The sequence below is a fragment of the Lygodium microphyllum genome, chromosome 23 (assembly GCF_053477565.2).
Source record: "Lygodium microphyllum isolate KBCC chromosome 23, Lygodium_microphyllum_v1.1.10, whole genome shotgun sequence".
Classification (NCBI taxonomy): domain Eukaryota; kingdom Viridiplantae; phylum Streptophyta; class Polypodiopsida; order Schizaeales; family Lygodiaceae; genus Lygodium; species Lygodium microphyllum.
In genome coordinates this window covers 94,166,346-94,187,481 of record NC_141157.1, presented here as the reverse complement: position 1 = coordinate 94,187,481, position 21,136 = coordinate 94,166,346, and the positions used below count along the sequence as shown (strand labels likewise).

At 41.7% G+C, this 21,136-nt stretch overlaps 1 protein-coding gene across 2 annotated transcripts in view; it reads right to left on the bottom strand.

Annotated features, from left to right (window-relative positions):
• Positions 1–1,088: 1,088 nt before the first annotated feature.
• LOC148016474 (uncharacterized) overlaps positions 1,089–21,136 on the bottom strand; it is a 75,950-nt gene continuing 55,902 nt past the window's right edge. Inside the window, exons 12-16 of one of the 2 annotated variants that reach the window (XM_087664610.1) lie at positions 2,422–2,535; positions 2,280–2,326; positions 2,164–2,191; positions 1,953–2,056; positions 1,089–1,873 (exon numbers count right to left, since the gene is read on the bottom strand). In XM_087664610.1, coding sequence (XP_087520736.1) covers positions 1,721–1,873; positions 1,953–2,056; positions 2,164–2,191; positions 2,280–2,326; positions 2,422–2,535 — 446 coding nt within the window. In that variant the 3' untranslated portion in view covers positions 1,089–1,720. The remainder of the gene's footprint in view (positions 1,874–1,952; positions 2,057–2,163; positions 2,192–2,279; positions 2,327–2,421; positions 2,536–21,136) is intronic. The other variant, XM_087664609.1, reaches the window with a different exon arrangement.

The following is a 21,136-nucleotide window of genomic DNA, read 5'->3' as shown; positions in this document are numbered from 1 at the left end:
CCATATAGCACCCACACTGACACATAAAGCTACATGTTGGGGCTAACTGTTACAACCTTGTACCTTCAGCCAATGCAGTCACATCGTTCCTTCCCTCTTGCATTCTCTCTGTCTTCTTTTCTCCGTGTTCAATTTCTTCTTTTCGTTGTGCGTACTCACAGTTGTAAGATCAACAACCCTTCCCTATACTAGATTATGAGCTATTCTTGGCAAGATTAGAACCTTGCAAGTCACTCGTGTCTGAAATATGCTTCAATTAATCAAATATATCACCTTATGACCACTAACCACCAATGGTTAGTGGCTAAAGCCAATGTTGTATGGGAACTACACAAAAGCAAGGCTTGGTGGAAATTAACTGTCATGGAAGGATTGGTCAATAAGACTCCATTCAAATGCAAAGTTTTTATTTGTGAAATGTTGATAGGTGGCTTGTCCCTTGCCTCAACTTTTTCAAGGTGTCGCATTTCAAATGGTAATTGCTTCTTTTATACTACTAATGTGGAGTTGCCTCGCCATAGATTGATTTCCTATCCACAAGCCATGAAAATCTGGTACCTCTTGGACATTTGTAGAGCTGTGATCGAGCCTTTGATGTGCAAATCTAATTGGGTTTTTGGAAAGATGAAATATCCCTCTCGTCTGCAACCACATGAATATCTTGTTTCATTTCCTTAGATTCTAGGGCTATTGACACAACTAAGTCACCTAGAATATATTCGTCTTGAATTCAGCATCAAGGGTCCAAAGTCAATGCTAGGCTCAGGGGTCTTCCCCATTGGCAATTGGACCTTATCCTGCATGCTGGCCTTCTCTCTAGGGAGGATTTAGTTTTGGCATATAACAGTTTCTTCTTCCTCTTTGCCATGACTCTTGCATTTCTCATGTAATTAATACAATTACTCGTTACTGAAAAAAAGAGAATTTTTCGCTCCACCCCTGTTGTGCCCACTGTATGATCCTCTTCTTTTGCTCCTGGAGTGGTATTTTCATAGCCTTTTGGCTTCATGAGTATTTATTGCCGATCTTTGATCACATTAGATGGCCAGAAGGCATGCTGTAAATATTTCTACACATTAATTCAAACTTCTTCACAAACAAAAAGACAAGAGGGGAGAGGACATGCACCACATGTGCATCCCCTCCAAAACCTTCATTAGCATATAGAAACATTTGTCTGATGCTTTCTCTAGTCTATGTCTAGTGCACAAGAGCATGTCAACATAATGCATACCAGTATAATGGCAAAACCAGTAATTCAGTTCCACTACCTGCTATAAGGACAAATAATAGCATCAAAGTAACCACTCTGCCTAGCCACAAACATCTTTCAAGATAAATTCATTCAGTAAATGGCCCCCATTATGTATTTCTTAGAATCATATCCATGCTGCCATCAAGAATTCTGGGCAAGTTGATGCTTGTTGCAACATTTCATGAGAGTACGTGACACTATAACCAGCTTTTAACTCAAATATGCATGTGCCCCCTAATATGTTTGTGGAGCAATAGTGCCTCTGCTAGAAGATCATTGACAATGGCATGAACTCAGCTATATATTTACTCCTCCAACTTTTTAGCATATGAAGCCCTCAAATTATATTTAAAAAGACACAGGCTAGATTTCTCAACAATTGTGATACCATGCCACCTTGCAAACTTCTCATCCACGGAAGGGACCACCTACACCTGATTTGCCATGGTGAATAATCAAGACAGCTTACAGATTTCCTTGTTGATCACCGAGCCTATGTGGATCATGAGAAGACTTATGTTCCTCGTTTCTTCTTGTAGAATGCTGTTCATCTAGCCTACTGGAAGCACAAAAAGGTTCCATGGTCCTTTGCAGTACCAGGACCTCCACTCTCAATCCCTACATTTAGATAGAAGGGCTTATCAAATCCAAGGCAATAATTGCAAGTGAAACCACATGAAATCAAAATCATGCTCACCTCCATCTGTACCGGAAGCTGTTGCAAAAAGTTTAGGAAGGGACTTAGTGCATTTTCTACATCATGCCTGAGTGTTTTGCTTTGGCTTAATAGAACAGCAATACCTGTATCAGTCTAAAAAGTATCAAATGCTCATATAGGTAGTAGTTCAAGAATATCATGATGATGAAGTCCAGATGAGACAAACATTGTTCTTATCAGTCAATATCACCTGTTCCCAGTCGTAAAACTCGTACAATCTGCAAAATAAACAACAAATAAAATGCAAAAAGCTCCCAAAAGCCTCCAGCTTCCTTCAATGAAATAATTATGCCTTCAAGGCCTTACCTCTTTCAGTACTTTGGGGCAAAGTGAATCTCTGGCCTTTGTGGATCCTGTAGAAGATTTTTAACCAGGTTTCCTATCAAGACCATCTGCTGACGCACCAGTTACAGACCAAAACTGAAGCTGATAGTTAATGAGGGTATACCACACCGAACACCAAATGGCATGTCACAAAGAATTCGATCTACGACATTCCCCCGTAAGGGCAAATTAGATGCATCCCATCTTGCTAGGTCACACTGGCTTAGATATCCTGAAGCTGCAAAACCCCATTACGAAATTATATATGCTGGCAAACCTGAAACCAACTCCTGTTACAATAAGTTGAAATTTCAGGCAAACAAAGAAAAGCAGGATCCATGCTGGAAAAAAAGAAAAAAAAGCATCAATGCACACCAAAAAGTAAAAGAGCCTATACACTAAGAATCACCCAGGGAATGTCTTCTTGGTGCTAGTGATGCGGCATTCATAGCTCATGATCTCAAAGACAAGTCAGTCTCGGTCACAGAAGAACCTGTTCATCATGCATCCACCTGAGCTGCTGAACAATGTTCAGATGTGAAATATTGACATGTGGCTACTAAAAGTCTGAAGTTTCATAGGGCACAATGCTGTACCTATATGGCTGGTTTTTGTGAACACTCTCCACACAAACTCAGTTGCCTTAGCACATGGCAGAGGTAGTATGCTGTGTTGGAAACACAAAGCTCATGGATATTCACTCACTTCAAAATTACAAATATGAGCTGAGGAGCCATAAATAGATATCAAGCTCATGTGAGCTAGCCTAAATATAAGCAAGCATTGTATCTATGTTTAAGCTATGAAAGGATGAGATAGAACCTAACCCTTTATGTACGTTGTTCATAAAGATAATGAAAGAGATGCCACTCTTTGTTGTGAGTATCCAAAGCAGCTCTTCTTCTCGTGCTTGTTAGCTTGGTAGTAGCAGTCAGCTCTTTTAAGCTTTTGGGTGAAAGAGAGCAACTTGCAAGTAAACGAATGCCTCTTTGAGGGGTATAGGAGAGTGAGGAGAGGGTAGCCTCACAACTATACACCTGCCCACAACACAAACCATAAGTATTACAACACCAATCGCTACTACAAAGCCATCTGGCCAAACGATAAAGAGTTTTTGATGAACTGGCCTAGTGCAGCTGAACCCCATGACAAAAGGAGAAAGAACTAGCACAACTTACAAGACCACTAACAGTGACCAACAAGTGGGTGAGTTTGGAGTGGTAGAGTGAGGTTCTGCATCGTCTTGCATTGATTCTTGCCTTCTTGCTTCGGTTTGCATTTATGGAGCTCCATTACATCACTCTCAGCACTATGTGCCCCCATTGGGAGCCCTCTATTTATTTTTCCTCTATGTGAAACTCCCAACCACCAAAAAAGAGTTGACTTGTTCTTAAGAACCGACCTATCATCTCAGCTTCTCTTTGCACTTGATGACTACCGTTCTTTCTCTTTCCACTAAATTTGGCAGTGACAGAAGTGTGACTATAAAATGACAGCATTTACAGTCTTCTTGTGTTTGCACTGTTCACTCAAACTAGTGGTAGTATTCGATTCTTAAGGGCAACAGAGCTCGTACAAGCTCAGAAATGCTCATGATTGCCTTTCTTTCTCGTTCCACTACATTTGGCAGTGACATATCTGTTTTTATTTTTTCACAGAAAAAATGTGCTTTTGCAAAGTCACAAAAATATTGCCTATTACTCAGAAGCTTTTAGAACGAAGTACATGCGCTCAACGGTCTGGCTGGAGCTGTGACAAAGTAACAAAATAATCATATATATAAGCTTTTCAAGGCAATTTGCGTGGTGTGGGGGAGAGAAGCCACAGAGGAGGATACCACCACCTGGGATTACCAGCCTGCATCATGTAAAGCAGATCATGGCCACCACAAGTGAGTGCCAAGGAGAGGTGGACTGTGCTCCCGTAAGTCAGCTTCCTCCTAATGGAGTCACTGGAAGAAACTACTAAGCTGATGTAATATCAAGTCCCATCTGGAAACCAAGATATCGGACACTCTTACCCCCTACTCACCCATCTGAAACCCAAGTGGATGCCCCACTCGGTGCTGGAGTTTGGCTCCATGAGAAAACCGAATCTAGTTGTTTTCCGCACCCGTAACAGTGCAAAACATCTCCAATGCTACTCTCACCCTCTCCAGCATCACATTTGTTGAGCTAAAAAATGCATTACAAACGGATTGATTCTTTAAAACAGCCCCAAAACATGTAATTAACCTAAAGTTTCATAAAATGGTGCGCGATCCTAGAGTGTCATTGGGGAGGATCCACTCATCTATTAATAGGCATGCTATCCATCACTGAGTCTATCCCTCGTCTCGCAAGTTTTAGCCATCAGTTCTCGCTCCAATGACTGTCCAGTCCATCGAGACTTCTGCCATGTCACAACAGCCCTTGGCACCCTGTCCATTGCTGCCACTTCCTGACTCCAGCTGCTTGTGACTAGCTTCTACCCCTCCTGACAGCTGTGTTTACAATTTGAGCAGGCTGCCCTTCTGTCCAGCCACCTCCAGTGCAAGCTGCAGCTTGTATTTACTGCAGTGCAGGTCTAGTTACCATCATCTTCACCTTCCTCTGCTGTCACCCAACTTCCTACAGCCTCCAATGATTAGCTGCCATCATTTCCAAGCAGTTACATTGCTGCATTTACCAATTCCAGCCCCAAAGATGACTGCTGTGTTTTGGTTTCCAGCATACTTCCCTTCCACTTTCAGCATCATCTGGACTCCAAATACAGCATCCAGGGTACATCTCCAGTGGACATCACACTCTCACTACTCCCTCAGCCCACTCTCAAGAGAACCATCAGCGGTTGGACAACTCTACCCTTCAGCATCTTTTACACTCTTTCCTTCATTTACAGCATTCATTTGTTAACTTCAGAGTTCTCTTTCTTCTCTGTTTGTGTTTTTGCTATCTTTGTTTTGCATTTTGTGTTTGTGTTTGAGTTCTCTGTGTTTCCATTGTTGTCGTACACTTAGTGTTTTCTTTTGCAAACCCTAGCATCTCTACACATGGTATTAGACCTAGTGCTCTTTTCAAGAGGTACCTAAGGCTATCGTGGAATGCTTGGTTCATTCTTGATTACACTATATGTTATGTGTTGATTCATGATGGCTCATACAACTCCATCGTCAGATCCCATGATGTTCTCTCAAGTTACTCCTTCAATGGCGGCTCTGTTGAGGCATTATGGTCTTGACTTGAAGGACAAGGCTCTACCTACTAACCTTTCTTCTAGGGATCATTCACATAGGCCCAACTCTTTTTTGTGTCATATCCCTACACAAAGTGCATCTCATTTGGAGAACTTAGCTGACGAGATTGATCACCGCTCAATTAAGGAAAAGACTATCCACTTGGGATGCAGCCAAATGTTCAAGCTCTTCACAATCAAGCCCTGTGGCAAGTTCGTACAATCCATTTTTGAGTGAGTCTGATTATGTCTACATTGCTTCTTCAGTTATGCAAGGACTGACTATGTCTCCTAGGAGACCCAATTTGGTATCAGTATGGATTAGAAGAAGACTCTTATGTTCAGATATGTTCCACGAGGTAATCCTTCATCGTCTATTTTATTGAGCATGAGTTTTGTGCTTCTTATTCACCTTCACATTCTTGCCCTTCCCTCCTACTTTCGCTTCATATTTAAATTCACCTAAATTCAATTTAGACCCTTACTTTAGACCTACAATAGGTTATCGAGTCTTAGCTCATATGGTCTTTGATGCACATTTAGGTTTTAGGCCATCACTAGACACTCAAAGATGTGCCACTTTACACCCTAGTACTTTGTTGTGGAAGAATCTCACCCATGCACTATGCACCTTCCCCATATCTACAAGTGGGTCACTCTCTTTCCTTTGGTCATGTTGTTCCGATTGCTTAGACACATGAACCCTTTTCTTGTGCTATTGAGTCCCCGCCTTTGAATGACTCAAAGAGTGGACATGAATCACCTAGCCACTTAGAACCAGTACCACCTTCCCTGATTGATCCTAAGCACTGACCCTGTTTCAATGTCGATGCTCAATATTTTTCTTTGAAGAAAAAAGGAAGTGGTGAAATCCAAACCTCACAAAGACTCTCTCACATTATTGTCTAAAAAGAATAGGTTTTATACATCTTGCCAAAAACCCCGCCATGTAGATGACAATTGTCACTCAAAGGCCAAGGATATTAGAACCACACCCAAAATCACACCATCCACTACTAAGCCTATTCTACATATACAAAAGCTAAATCCAATACCCATTCCCAAACCAACCTCAACCCCTTTTGATAGTGACAGTGCCACTCCAAGGTGGTTGAGAGGCGGTCTTCCCCAAGGAGGTAACATAGATTCTTCACCCCTTGGTATCCATGTTCCTCAGTGGCTGGCCACTAGTGCGATGGATCTTGAATCTCCCCCCTCAATCAGTGTCTTATAGTATCTCTGACTGGTTCGGTCATTTCCTTCCACTAGGCTAAACTCTTAGAAGTCCTAGGTCATCCTTAGGAACCTAAGGCTACTTAGACTTCATTTCCTATAGACTTAGCTGTACTTTTACTTTTCAAGTCTTCCGCTGCATACCTATCCACCTACCTTTTGTTCACTTTCACCACATCTAACTCTCACTTAGCTCTCTTTTTCATTTAACAAAGCATCTAAAGCATCTCAATATGAATCATCTCATATGTAGGTTTCTTTCTCGATTCTTCCATGATGGGTTTTATATTTCAATTCAAGACTAACATTGCAAGTATTGACCCGGCTGAAGGTTTGGTTTTCTGGTTCTTGCCTTGGTAAGTATTGCCTCCATTAACATGGAGATGGAGAAAGTATCTTCTCTCCCAAGATCAAGTCTTGAGCATCCTTTTTCTCGTGGCATCAGTCTTTCTTTCCTTTCAATTAAGGTGTTTTAATCATTTAACCATCATTAACCACACTCCTAGTTTGCTTATTTTTTCATTCAAGTGGACTACTACCTTGGTGGTTGTGCCTTCGCATTCTTGACTAGCATAGAAGCCATCTCTCGAGGTCAGATTTCATGCATGCCTATGACACTTGGCCAATATTGGAGCCATCTCCCAAGATTGAGTATGGGTAGATCCACACTGCCTTGATGGATGACTTTTCCCCCACTCTTCCAGTTGGGAAGTATCAGGTCTTCCCACTTACATCCATTATATACATTTGCACATTGGACTACTTTCCCGGCGCTTCTCGACTAGCATAGAGCCCTATCCCAAGGTTGAGATTTGGGCTTGCCCACGTCACTTAGCCAACACAAGAGCCTTCTCTTGATCAAGTACAGGCATGTTCTACATACCCAGTGTAACGTGTCCCCTAGTATCATCCAGGACACGTCTTAGCAGTCCATCGGAAAGGATGTCTAGAAAGCTCCGCCCGGCACTCCCATGGAATGTTACGGGTTTTGCGATCTAGTTCTTCCCGCGTCTGCCACGTAGCGGAAGTATCCTGGCCGTTCCCACTTAGGATCGACCGGAATTAGGGTTTTCCTAATGGGTCATTAGCTAACAGCAACTAGCGTCAGACCCGAGCGAACTACTTTACGCAGAAACGCCAGGTCCGAAGCGGATTCACGCTGCACTTGGTTCAAGGAGAATGGGAAACAAGAGGGATGCAAAGCTCAACCTCTCTGCCATAAGGCATAGTCCCATTCCGTTCCCCTAAAACAGCGTAAATCGGGTAAGACGTAGCTCTAGGTCATCGTTCTCGTTATTCTTTTTAATGATGATGATCATTCCGCTGTTCTTCGAGATTTTTGAGAAAAGTTCCCGGCTAACCGGGACCACCCAACCGTAGGACGGGCCCATGGCCCATCCTCCGCACTTTCCTCGGTTTGTTTTAGTTATGTAATTATCTAACACATTAATTTGACATATAACAATCAGCTTCGTTAATTAACCCCGCTAAGCACTAGTTCCTTCACGTAATCTTATCACGTGACATAGAAAAACAATATCAAGCAAGTTCTTTCTTTGCATTTCATCATTTTATCTTTGAAATACAAGGAGTTCTGCCCGTAGGCTTGTCCATAATCTGCCCGAAGGCTATCCAGTAATCTCCAGGGATCACTATTCCAAGCTTCCGCCCGTCAACTAGTATGCGGGCCTCGAGATCCAATCCCGAGTCACGTTAGCCTCTTGTGCAGGACCCGGAAGGCGAGGGATTTACGGCCAGAGCCCCCCCTGGCACCCAAGCGACCTCCTGCTCCAAGTAGAACTCAACGGGAAGACCTCTCGCGGCGGGTTCGGTCCACGTTCCCGGCGCGGTCAACAACCCCCTTGGTTAGGGTTAGGCAGGCAGTCGGGGGTAACTGAAGCTACCTTTCCCTTCAGGCCTTTAACCTGAAGTATAGGTACTCATTTAATTTGTAATTCATAATTCAAACAGAGCTCTAAAATCTCTAGCAAGCACAAACATTTCCGTTAATCAACCGAGTTGTTTGGCAAATTGCTAAGGAAGTGTTCTTTCCTTTTTGAGTGTATCAGCACTCGTTCCCAAGGTGTCTTGTAACTTGGCAAGATCTCTTACACTCCGGTGTAGGGCATACAAAATTTGGTTAATCCCTAAAGTGCCCTAGATATATCCAAAAATACGTCTTTTTGCAAGATAACTTGCGTAGGGATCTGCTGTCCTTGATGAGGGTTTTTACCCTTTTCCCTTGTGAATCAATCACAAGATTAAATGATTTCATACATGTCGCGCAAGTCCTGCGATGGAATAATCTGTTTAGATTCTTTAAGCTGACGTATGTCAGGCCTAGGGTTTCTTCTTTTAAGAACCTTAGGGACAAACCCTAGTTTCTTATCTTTATGAATTTATTATCCCTACGGTAAGGAAAGTAGTCAAGTGTTTAGGGTATGAATGTTTCTATGTTTAGATTGGTTCAGTTATCTTTTGGAAGGTAATATTAATCGTCTTGTCACGGTTTTACTATCCTTGTGACAATTTACTTTCCCAATCAATATAGTTTAATTTGGCATATAGCATAATGCCAAGGTGATACAAAGAGCGACAATACTCATTGGGACAAAAAGGCCTAGCTGTGAAATTGGTGTATACACACTTTATTAGTCCCCAAGTCCTCAAATAGCAAGGGAAAAGTGTTAATAGAGTGTCATCCAGCAATCCCCCATTACATTTTCTTTCCAAATGAGTTCGTATATCTAATTTTTATACTTGTTCATTCCTAACATTTAACTTCAGTTTTTTCTTAAAGATGAGCTCATGCCAACTAACAACACTTACCTTGCTAAGATGTGCAAATATTCAAGATAACTTCCTAGTAATTTGAGCAACGAAAGAAACCTTTCATGAATTTAACCATTTACAACGATTCGTTGCGAAAGGAATAAGACTAATGGTGCAAGATATAATTTCTACACCTTAGGATTTAACTAAAATATACTACTATAGTAAATGGTTAATCTTGCTCGTAATTTATAATGCTTGATGCAATTTGAAGAAAGCTAAGTTCTATACATTGTCATTCATAAGCTAAACTCCTTCAAATAACTTGAACAAATATATCCTATTCTTAACAATTTTTCTTTGCATGATCGACCTAAAACTGAATTAACGCCAAGAAGAAAAAACCTGGCTTTGAGGTGAGATATCCACATGGATACCGGGGGATGACCCTCCCGCAGCTACACCTTGGACTTTCTTCGGCGGCATCGTAGTTCGAATGTGAGATAGCCTTTTCCTCTTTCTTCTGGAATTCCACCGTCTTCTCCTTCCTTTTCTTTTATCTTTTTCCCACTCTTCCTCCTTCACTCCTTCTTTTCAATCTTTTTCCCACTCTTCCTCCTTCACTCCCTCTACTTCCCCTCCCTATCTTTTATCTCACGGCTATTTCTCCCTTACGGGATACCATCCGAGGCCATGATGATGATTTGGATTTTTAGGTTCGGGGGGAAAATAATAATGGAGATACGGGGGATTAAGAAGAAAGCTTAGGGAGTTGTGGAAAAATAAGAGTTATGAGGGGGGTTGAAAAAGGGTTAAAAGGGTTATAAGGGGGTGAAAAAGGGTTTAGGGGAATAAAACACGGGGGTTAGGTTCCCAAAGCCAAGGGAGGGGCTTAAGGGAAAAAGGAAAAAAAAACCTAGGGGATGTGTGGTTCCAAAAACCATGGGGAGGGCTAAGGGAATTTTTGAAACCCGGGGGGAGGGGGGACATTATAAACCTTGGAAGGGCTTATGGGAGCCCACAGGAAGGGGGGCTACCTAAGGGGGCTTTAGAAGCTTCCAAAGAAGCTTCTAAAGTCTTCTGGGCTCGTGATCTTTAACACGTGGAGGAAGAAGAGGGGTTGGCGAAGCTTGTTGGCGACGGCGCAGCAGATCCAACCTCTGGCTCCTTACCTCCACGCAGCACTACACGACCTTCTCCCTCTCTCTAAACGATGGCATCACCTGATGCCAAAGCGGCGGCGGCAACCTTCTTTTTTTTTCTCTCACGGCTCCAGCCTCCCTCCTGTTTTACCAGCGCCCCCCCCCCCCCCCCCCCCCCGATTAAATAGTGTAGGGGAGGGGGATCTTCCCTCCTTGCATGTCGACACGCATGTCCTCCCTCCCTCCAAAGGCTCCACCAAGGAGCTTAATAGCTCCTTCTATTCCCCTCCCCCTCCAGCTCGTCAGTCGGATCTAGCTCGTCAGTCGGCTGGAGGGATAAGGGGGGAATTTAAAAAAATTCCAATAACTAATTCATTTTTTTTTAAACGCGGAATATTACACCCAGATGGTTGATTCTCATTTCGCCATTCCAGCTAAGGGGTATTAAATCTACCTTCATCATCATCCACATCCTTCTTCATGGTTCTCAGCACTGCACAAAGACAGACATCAAGTTTCTCTTCTTCCTATGGTATCGACATCCATGGTTGAGAGGACGTTTCTACCCGTCATTGGTATTTACAAGTTTTGGCATTGTCTTCAATATCGGCCTCCCTTTCTTGTTGTACCTACCCTTTGCATTGCATAATCATACTCATCTTTGTAAAAGGACACTTGGGAAAGTGAACAATTTTCCCAGAAGGAGGAACATTGTCCAAGTGGCACTTGCTACATGCGCATTCTCATCATATAGCATTACTCTATGCATCTCATTATGCAAAGCGTCCCTGAGTAGATCCTGAGCTCTTTCCACCAACGGTTCTTTTACCACCACACCTCCATACTTCTTCACCCTTTTTCTTCATCACCAACACCCCCACTAGTGGTCGGGATAGCTTGCCTGTTTTGTGATCTGTTGGATCTAGCCATCCCTTTTTCCCCCCCTAGGGCACAATACTTGATCGATCACCAATACATATCTCAATCATCCACCAAAAAAGAAAAAGAAAAGGAAGAGTTCAAAGTGGTCCCATTTGCCTTTGTAGGTCCTCGTAGGCCACTGGGCAACCAATGACCACCCTTTGTCCAATGCCTAGGCCTCTCTAGGGTAACCCTCTATCCTCATGTAAGATAACCATCGCAACTATAGTCTTGGTAAGCCATTGGGCAACTGACATTCACCCTTTGTTTGATGCCCTAGATGCTTTGGGGTGGGATGTATCTGCGTAATTATGGGCTAGAGTTACACTTGCAGTCCCTTTTTGGTTTCAATTTTGGGCCTGAAAGGGGATGTTGAGCTTTAAAATGCAAACTAATTAGCTCTTTAAAATAGCCCCAAAACATGTAAATTACCTAAAGTTTCATTAAACGGTGTGCGATCCTAGAGAGTGTCTGTGTGTCATAAGCCAAACCCTGATTTGAGAGGATCCACTCATCTATAAATATACACGCTGCCCATCACTTTGTCTTTCCCTTGTCTTGTAGGTTTCAGTCACCATCAACTCTCCCTCCAGTGGCTATCCACGCCATTATGACTACTACCACCTACTGACTCCAACTACTAGTGACTAGTTTCTACCCCTCCTAACAGCTATGTTTAAAGTTTGAGCAAGCCGCCCTGCTGTCCAGCCACTTCCAGTGCATGCTGCAGCTTACATTTACTGTAGTGCAGGCCTAGTCAGCATCGTCTTCACCTTCCTCTATTGTTTCCCAGCTTCCTACAGCCTCCGGTGATCAGCTGCCATCATCTTTATAGGCGGTTATATTGCTGCTATTACCAGTTCCGGCCCCAAAAGCTGCTGTGTTCTGGTTTCCAGCCTTCTGTCTTTCCACTTTCAGCATCATCTCACCTCCAACTTGTGGTTACAGCACTCAAGATCCGTCTTCGGTGGACGTCACACTCTGTCACGTGCCTTCCTAACAATTCCCTAGCAACACGTTTTAGATAGCTTCACCCGGCACTCGCAAGAATGCACGGGGTCTATCGTCTAGGTTTCCCAAATTCCACCCCGTAACGGAAGGTACCGGCCGTCCCCACGAGGATCAACCTACAAGCTCTGGGTCCTAGTTTGACAACTGAGGTCTTGATACATTAGCTAGCTCCATCGAAGGTGTCCCACAAGGGCTTCTTGTCTGACTAGAGCGATCATAGTTACCCTCGATTCATGGAGTGTGACGCTTTTTTCCAATAACCGTTTAGGATTCAGGGAACCTTAACGGAGTTCTAGCACAGCCGTTACACATTTTCCCTAAGATAATTTCTAATCAAGGTTTTAAGACCTGATCCTAGGTAAGTCAATGCTCGGCTCTACCTAATTTTTCCTAATTAACATTTCGTTCAATCTCTTAAGAGAAGCTCCCAGCTTACCGGATCCACCCATCCGTAGGACGGATCCGTCAAGGATCTCGCCCACCCGCTTCCCATAAATGGTTTTCCTTAGTTTTCTAATTACCTATCGCATTAAGTTATGGCTTATAAAAGCAACTTCGTTAATTAACCTGTTATCACAGGTTCCTTCACGTAATTTTACGGCACAACACAAAGGCAGAGAAAACAATCTTTTGGTAAAACATATTTATTTATTATTTCGCAAAGTTATTTACAATGATTTTCCTCTTCTACCTACACAAAAGATAAACCTCCGTTCATCCGAAAATCCCTTCTGTCTGTGTAGAAGAAAAGAAATCCTCCAAGATTTCCGTTCCTTCACTAGTACCGGGGACTCCAAGATCCCATCCTGATTCGTGTGAGGGTCAGGCAGTTCCTAGGAGCGATCGAGAGATTCACGGCCAAAGTCCCCCTGGCACTCCCGCCTCCTCCTACCTAACGGATTTCTCATCGAGTAACCTCTCGCCGTCGGGGCCGGTCCAAAGCTTCTCACGCCGGTACAAAACAATCCCCCTTGGAGCAGGGTTCTGCGTCTAGCCATGGGAGAGGCATAGCGCAATCATTCCTCTTAATATCCTAATTATATATTTACAATCAGATCTAACTATTGCAAACACAATCAATCTTTCCTGTGCAACCATCAATGCGTACACAAATAAGAAAGAAACAATAGCAAGAGTTTTTAGCATAGGAAGCAGCCCCACCCAAATATAGGGTTTCTCTTTTAAGTTCCCGCCTTATTCTTAGGGTTTCACTTCCTACTTACAACTCTTTTTCACAATCCGCAAGTTATTTCGCGAATCTAATTAATTATGAGAAGTCTATTTTATCCTTATGAAAATTTTGATATTTCCGTCCTAAAAGATAATATAGCCATTTATGCCTATGGAATGCAATTCATACACTGCCCTACCCTAACCTGCGCTTAGCACGATTTCAATTGCTTTTCCAAGTCTGTTTAGACTTTAGAATTTGTATCGACAAATTCTTATCAATATCCAATAAGTCCTACAAACTTCTAATATTTATTTAATTTTCCAAAACTGATAGTTTCAAGGTTGTTGAGTATTTCATAGTTGTTTTCCCTTCAACATTCTCGATATTTTAGGTTAGGTTTTCTCGTTGATTCATATATGGTTCAACTCATGATATTGACGCTCTTGCTAATATAATCATTAATATTAACATTACATGTGTTTTCAGAAAGAAAATAATTTTTATTTTATTCTACTCATATTCTATGGTTTAATCGACAATGTCTGTTCATTTATCGAACTTTCAACCTTATCTAGAAAGATCAATTTTCATTTAGCTATGTCCTAAGTGCAATGCTAATTGTTTTTCTGAAAACTTTATTCCAAGCAATGCAAAAATCATAAGTGCAATTTTTTTTCATCTTTCAGACATCAAATTATATTTCCACACACCTAATTTATACGCATCTAGTATATATTTTTCCTATGTAATTTTTTGTTTTTAATACACTGTTTATTTCATGATATTATCTAAATGATTTTCTATAAATTATTATAAAATGCATATGCGTCTGTTTATCATTAGCGAAATGAAATAAAGATAGTCGATTTCAAGAAAAATTTATAGAATATTCACTTCTCTAACACCGTCTAATCATTTGTCTGTTATTATGATCACATGCGTCATTGATGAAATCAATAAATATCGTGAAATAAACCATAATTACGATATTTTCTTAATGACTGGCATATAATCCTTTTTCAAGTAAAAGAGCATTTTCACTGAATAGTTAATTATTATATTACTTAGGTTATTTTCTTAAGCGACAGTTCATATGCATTTTCACTAGAATGTGTTTATAATCGTTTAAAGCCAAATAAAGCGATAAGCTTATAAAATATTAATTTTTTCCAAACTAACAAGATGTTACCTCTCTCGGGTTTGTTGTAACGAGGTTCCTACCGCATCATTTTCTTCATCGGCCGCATTTCTTGCTTCCCTTGCTTCAAATGGGCTTTTTGAATTTATGCGCCCTCGCGGAGCCATAAGATGTCAAGCAAAATTGACGTGGTAGTTCAGGGAGAGTTGATAGTCGTCCAGAAAAATTTCGCCAACATTTTGCTTGGCGATGACTGTATGGGACAAAGGCGTAATAGGGGGTAGAGAAAATGAAAATGAGGTAGAAGGAGGGTATTTTCTTCTTTCAAGGCTCAAGCTTCAATGGATAAGAGAAGTATAGAAATTTTTCCATCATCAAGAGGTCTTCCTTCTTGCTTTTTTTGTGAAGGAGAGGGGGTGTATTTATAGGCATGAGGGGGAGCATGCAATCGACTGATTCATTTGGCTACTTGTCAAGAGTCAATTGAGCTTTGTTAAATATTCATTTTGATTGCCTATCTATTGAATAGTGGCATGGGGATGATTTTTTAATGCTTTCTCTCCCTCCAGGCGTCAAACACATCATGTATTTTGGTCTACTTTTTCAAAAACGTCTTTTTTTCTTCAAAACGACTTCATCTGGTGGTTTTTTGCCTAGTTACCTCATGACTTATCTAGTTTATAAAGTCATGTCATACTCTTTGACACTTAACTTACTCAATATCATGCTCGTTCTTGCGCATTCTTTGTCTACCGATTAAGGCTTTTGCAAATTGTCTTGCGGTTATGAAATCAATGTGATCCTCGACGCATTAAATGGAATCGGCAATGCTAATTTAAATATAATGCGAAAAAAATTTATATGATCAAGCCATCGTAATATTATTTACGAGGAGTCTTTGCTTTTTGTTGGTTGGAAACATTGAGGCATCTTCTCATGTTGGATTACGGAATTGATTTAATGCGAGACTCAATATCAAGAAAATTACGTGCGATCACTTATGTGAGAGCTCAACGAGTAATTTTTTAAAACGCCTCAAGTCCGAATTCGTTTCTTCATATAAAGCACTATGGCAGGAATAGTACATCCTCTCCTCCTTAGAGGAATCGAGATGCCCTTGTCTCGAAAAGAAACTGAAAAAACTATTTTTCTAGAGCTGTCTCTTCTTTCCAGGTGGCATCCTCCTCAGGATAGTCTTTCCACTAGATAAAATACTCTCTAATGGTTCTGTTTCTCAGAGGTTTCTCTTTTACATCTAGAATCTTATCAGATTGGAGTTCAAGGGCTCCTTGACTAGGCATTACAATTCGTTGGTCATCAAGAATATAATCTTGAATTACCACATTAGCTTTCACAAGACTAACGTGAAATACATTGTGGACTTTCACATGATCAAGAATTTGCAGTTTGTAGACATTAGCTCCTAGGCATTTGAGAACCTTGTATGGTCCACAATACCTTGGACTCAACTTTTTAAACTCTCCTAATGACAGAGAACTTTTCTTTGGGCGTACACAAATGAAAACCATGTCTCCCTCCTAAAAGATACACTCTTGCCGTCCTAGATCAACATAAGCTTTCTGGTGGTCTTTGGCAGCTTGGATGTCTTGTCAAATAGTTTTGACCTAATCATCCATGTCTTCTAGCATTTTCTTAGAAGCCTCAACCTTTAGGATTGGATCACAGAAATTCAATGGCATCAAACAATCATGCCCATACGATACTTGAAATGGAGTCATTTGAATACTCTAGTGATATGACGCATTGTAGGAAAATTCTACTAAGAGCAAATACTGTATCCACCTTGTCGATTCTCTGGAACAGTAAGTTCTCAATAAATCTTCAATGACTTGATTAACCCTCTCTGTTTGGCCATCAATTTGGGGATGGTAAGTTATGCTAAAGCAAAGCTGGGTTCCAATTACTTCAAATAGGCTTCTCCAGAAATGTGACATAAACAGAGTCATGATCAGTAACAATCCGTTTAGGCAATCCATGAAGTCTAAAGATTTATTTCACAAACAATCGTGCAATATCTGAAGCTTTATAGTTAGTCTTGACTGGGATAAGATAAGTGACCTTTATCAACATATCCACAATCACCACAATTGAATTATACCCTCATTGAACAGAAGGTAAGCCAACTACGAAATCCATACTAATGAACTCCCATTTCATCTGTGGAATGTCAAGAGGCTGGAGCTTGCCTGACATTTTAACACGCTCAGCTTTCACCTATTGGCAACTTAGACATTCAAGAGCATATTTGAGTACATCATGCTTTAGTCTTTTCCAATAGTAACTTTTCCTGACTGCATTAAGAGTCTTCGCATAGCTAGGATGTCCCGAGAACGGGGAGTCATGGGCTTTCCATAATATCTTCTTTTTCAACACTTGACTAAGAAGAATGCAGAGCCTTGTCCTGAAATAGACAAGTCCATTTTGGTATTTGACTCTAAGCTTAGGATCAGTGTCCTTAACTAGGATTTCTCTAAGCATTAGCTGATACTTAGGATCCTTGTCTACCTCTTCTTTGGCTAGCTCAATGACTGGATTGCTAGACATCGATATCATGGTAGCTAAAATCTCTCCTTTAGATGGATCTTCCATGATAAGTGCATTCAGAAAAGCTTTACGACTTAATGCATCAGCAATCACATTCTCTTTTCCCGGTCTGAACTTGATTTCAAAATCAAATTCTTGCAAGACTTCAAGCCATTGACGCTACCTTATGTTGAGGTCTGGTTGAGTAAAGATTCATTTGAGACTTTTCTAGTCGGTGACCAAAGTAAACTTGCTTCCAAGCAAATAGTATCACCACAATTTGAGAGCATGGATCACAGGCAACAGCTCGAGATCAGGGGTGGCGTAATTCCTCTCATGGATTTTCAGCTTCCTTGAGGAATAGACTATCGGATGACCTTGCTGCATACACACACAACTTAGTGCAAGAGAACTCGCATCTATTACGACCTCAAACTCTTGACTTAGGTCAAGTAGCTTTAAAATAGGTGTTGTTACCAAACTTTTCTTGAGCTACTTAAAACTAGCTTGCTCAATGGGCGTCCACACAATAGCAATTTGCTTTTTCAGCAAATTAGTGAGAGGTATAGCTATTGGGGCGTAATTTTTGATAAAAATTCTATACCATCCAATCAACCCTAAAAAACTTCTCACTTTCTTAATTGTCGTTGGAGGTTGCCACTCTTGAGCATCATACTGGGTGCGTCCTCATTGTGTCCAGCATAATGCGCAATTGCAGCTCATGGTCTTCATCTCTCTTGGAGTATGTTAGGATGCCATCAAAGAAGACTAGGACAAACTCATCAAGATAAGATCAAAAAATATCTTGCATTAATCTCTTAAATGTAACAAGGGCATTAGTTAGACCGAAAGACATTACAAGAACTTCAAAATGACCATGTCTAGTATTGAAGCCAGTTTTGGGGATATCTTCTTCCTTGATCCTTATTTGGTAATAACCAGATCGGAGATCAATCTTGGAAAAGATTTTCGCCCCTTGCAACTTATCAAGTAGCTCGTCTATTCTTGGTCGGATACTTATTCTTGATTCTTATCTGGTTTAGACTTTGGTAATCAATGCAAAGGCGAAGAGTTCCGTCCTTTTTCTTTTGAAACAATATTGGGGCTCCCCATGGCGAATTATTGGGTCTAATGTATCCTTGATCCAATAATTTCTTGAGTTGCTCTTTTAACTCAATTGCTTCAAGGATAAATATTTTATACAGACTCTTAGCGATTGGAGCGGCTCCTAGTTCAAGTCTGATGATCGACTTCTCTTCGAGGTGGTAATTCAATCAGCTCTTTTGGAAAGATGTCATCATATTTTTTCAACCAATGTGGCTCTCCCTCGTCTTGATTATTCTACTCAACCTTATTTAATTTTATGAGATACACAGGTATTCCTTTTCTTAACCCTTTTATTATGCGAGATGATTTGGCTAGTTGAATCTTGGGTTTTCCTACCTCACCTTGGGTCATCACTTTTTCCCCCTTTAGCTTTTGAAAAGTCACCTGGCCTTTTCTGCACTGAATATGTGCACCATTGGGGATTAGCCAATCCATATCCAATAGACATTCATAGGCTCCTAAATTTGTAATTCTAAATCCCATTTCAAACAGATTGCTTCCCAGGCTAAATGTCACTTCGCAAGTTTGTTGAATAGACAGGATCTCTTTTCCATTAGCAAGTTCCACAAGCAACCTAAATGTAGATATTGTGTCTATACCTAATTTCTTGGCACACTTTGGTGACATGAAGGAGTGTGTACTTCCACAATCAATCAGAATTTTAAAGGACTTACCCTAATATTCTGCTGGTGTTTGAATCGCCAAAAACTGGCAATTTGGGCATTTCTTATGGAGGGTGGCGTGTACTGATGCCCTCTCCATACCAGCTTCCATAGTTGGGTTTCCCTCTTCTTCAAGCGCTTTAAGAATTATAGCAAATGCTTTTCCTTTTGCAATTGAAGCTTGGTTCTGACCTCTGTACTGTCCTTGGCGAGGAATTTGGCCAAGCCTAGTCCATCAGTTATTGGATAGCTCTACCCTTGGGCGTCATGTAGACTCTTTTCTTCATTTATAGCATTCGTTCATTCAGTTCAAAGTTTTGTTTCTTCTTTGTTTGTGTTTTTGTGTTTTGTATTTTGCATTTTTTGTTTTACATTTTTGCATTGCGTTTGTCTTTGAGTTCTTTGTATCTCAATCATGGTTGTACATAGTCTCCACAACCTCATCATCCTCTACATAGAGGGCCGTGTCATCAACATACTCCAAGTCCACTTGCTCTATCTCCTCTCTTGCACGAAGTCTAAGGCCTCACAAACTGCCCACACTTGAGTAAAGAAAATAAGACATCGCCTCCCCAAAGAGTAGGAAGAGATATGGGGCTGAAGGGCAGCCCTAATAGACCGAGCTCTCCAACCAAAACTCTATCCCCCCCCTATCTCCAAGGAGTACCCTACTAGTGACTGACCTGTATAGTGCAGAAAGGCCACTAATCCACTCCTAGGGAAACCCAAGCTGTGCCATAGTGACCTCCAAGAAGTCCCAATCTACCATGGCATAGGCCTTCTCAAAGTCTAGAAGAAGCATGGCCATCGTCTAGACTCTAGCCGTTATGTTGAGCCCACTCAACAACCTCGAAGAAGGTGAAAACATTATCCAAGATCCTCCTATGCTAGACGAAACATGTTTGTGTGCCATGGATGGTGTCTAGAAAAATGGGGTGAAGCCTACCACCAATCATCTTGGCCAATGCCTAATAGCCCACTAGCAACAAGGTGATTGTTCTCCACTAGGACAATTCCAAGTGGACTCCCCCTTTGGGGAGGAGATTAACTAGACCTACTGACAAGCTGCCCGATTTCGGACCCAAACTAAAGATCTCCTAAAATCTTGTAACAAGGAGTCCTTCACCACCTCCCAGTATGTAGCAAAGGAGACCCTAGATAGCCCATCCTCTTCTAGGCATTTTTGCCCATCCTATGTGTGGAATGCCTTGGCTAATTCCTTCTTTGTGAAGGGGTCAAGGAGAGACCGTTCCATCTCCTTGGTGACACCATCATAGCACCCTGGCTAAGACTACCTCCTGCTGAAAAACGTGCCTGTAAAAGTCAGTAGCAAGCTCCATCACCTCCTTCAAGCTAGAGCCAACACTCCCATACTGGTCACGAAGGGCGCCGGTCTGATTTTTTGAGGTGCGAGGCTAATGCACTTGGAAGAACTCTGTGCACAACATATCCCCTTTCCACGCCCAAAAAGTTGTTGAGGTGTGGAAAGAGAACTCTGATCGCGTGTCCTCTATGCCTACAAGAGCTGCCAATGGGCACAACTCTTGCATATGAAAAGTGGGATCCCCATGTGCGTCTTGGAGCAATCTCTGAATGGCTAGTAGATCTCGCCCAAGTGCCCTCTCCTCCTCCCAACATTGCTATCAAGCCTGGAGGGCTGCCTCCTGAAAAATCCTACTGGACTACCCTGACACCTTTAAAACCTCCTTTGTAATCCGTCCATCCCCTGCCCACTCCCTAGTCAAGAGATGCTCGATCTGCCTTTTCACCTCCTCCCGCCTATAGGTCGAATCAGAGATGTGGCAACAATGATGGTCCAGGGCTGAAGCAGGAGCATCAAGTCCGAGGAGCACTAGGCTATGATCAAACATGCCCTCCTCCAGTGCACCGCCACGCCCCAACCACCCCAACATAGAACCTGT